Source organism: Etheostoma cragini, chromosome 12 (genome assembly GCF_013103735.1).
Source record: "Etheostoma cragini isolate CJK2018 chromosome 12, CSU_Ecrag_1.0, whole genome shotgun sequence".
NCBI classification, from domain to species: Eukaryota; Metazoa; Chordata; class Actinopteri; order Perciformes; family Percidae; genus Etheostoma; species Etheostoma cragini.
In genome coordinates this window covers 70,789-71,600 of record NC_048418.1, presented here as the reverse complement: position 1 = coordinate 71,600, position 812 = coordinate 70,789, and the positions used below count along the sequence as shown (strand labels likewise).

Genomic DNA, 812 nt, shown 5'->3' with positions numbered 1-812 from the left:
GCTAACTGAAGCTATCACTTCCTGTTAGCCGGTTATCAGCTGATGAACTTGTTTTCTATCAAATAAAGTTTGATTTTGAATTGAAGTTGAAGGTTTAAATGTTACCTCACCTCCGTCAGAGTCCGCAGCTCCGCCTCGCGCGCAACTCGCGGCATTTTATCCCCAAACTCAACTCATAAAGTGGATATATTCAGACCGATGTACAAGCTAGCACTGACAGCTAACGGGCTAGCATTGACAGCTACCGGGCAAACAGGCTAACACCGACAGCTAGCAGGCTAGCACTGACAACTAACGGGCTAACAGGCTAACATTGACAGCTAAAAGGCTACAAGGCTGTTAGGCTAATACTGACAGCTAGCAGGCTAACAGCTACCAGGCTAGCACTGACAGCTACCAGGCTAAGAGCTAAAAGATACCAGCTACCAGCTAACAGGTGCCATTGGAGATGTGTAATAACCGGTAATAACCGACGGTAATGGTAATAACAGGCTTGGTGGCATTCATTTAGACACACACACCCACGTCCGCTTCTAGGTTTTCAAATTAAAAGCACAGAGATCTGAGCAGAGATTTATCATGTTTTAATACCTGCATTTTAACCAATATTACGTCATTAGTTTCACCTGACAACATGAAGACTCAAACCTTTTTATTATTTCATGAGAAAGCAGTTTAAATGTGCGTTTAGCTTCTGACAGTAACACCTGGACGAGTCTTTTATTCCAAATTTTATACATATATATCTTTTATTTCACATTATATATAGCTATTACTGTACATATCATATAATGTGGAATAAAGGATATATA

General features: G+C 40.8%; 1 protein-coding gene across 1 annotated transcript in view; it reads right to left on the bottom strand.

The window, feature by feature from the left end:
- Positions 1-608: 608 nt before the first annotated feature.
- Positions 609-812, bottom strand: part of si:dkey-181m9.8 — a 5,420-nt gene continuing 5,216 nt past the window's right edge. Inside the window, exon 8 of the mRNA XM_034887309.1 lies at positions 609-626. Within this exon, the coding sequence (XP_034743200.1) occupies positions 609-626 (18 nt within the window). The remainder of the gene's footprint in view (positions 627-812) is intronic.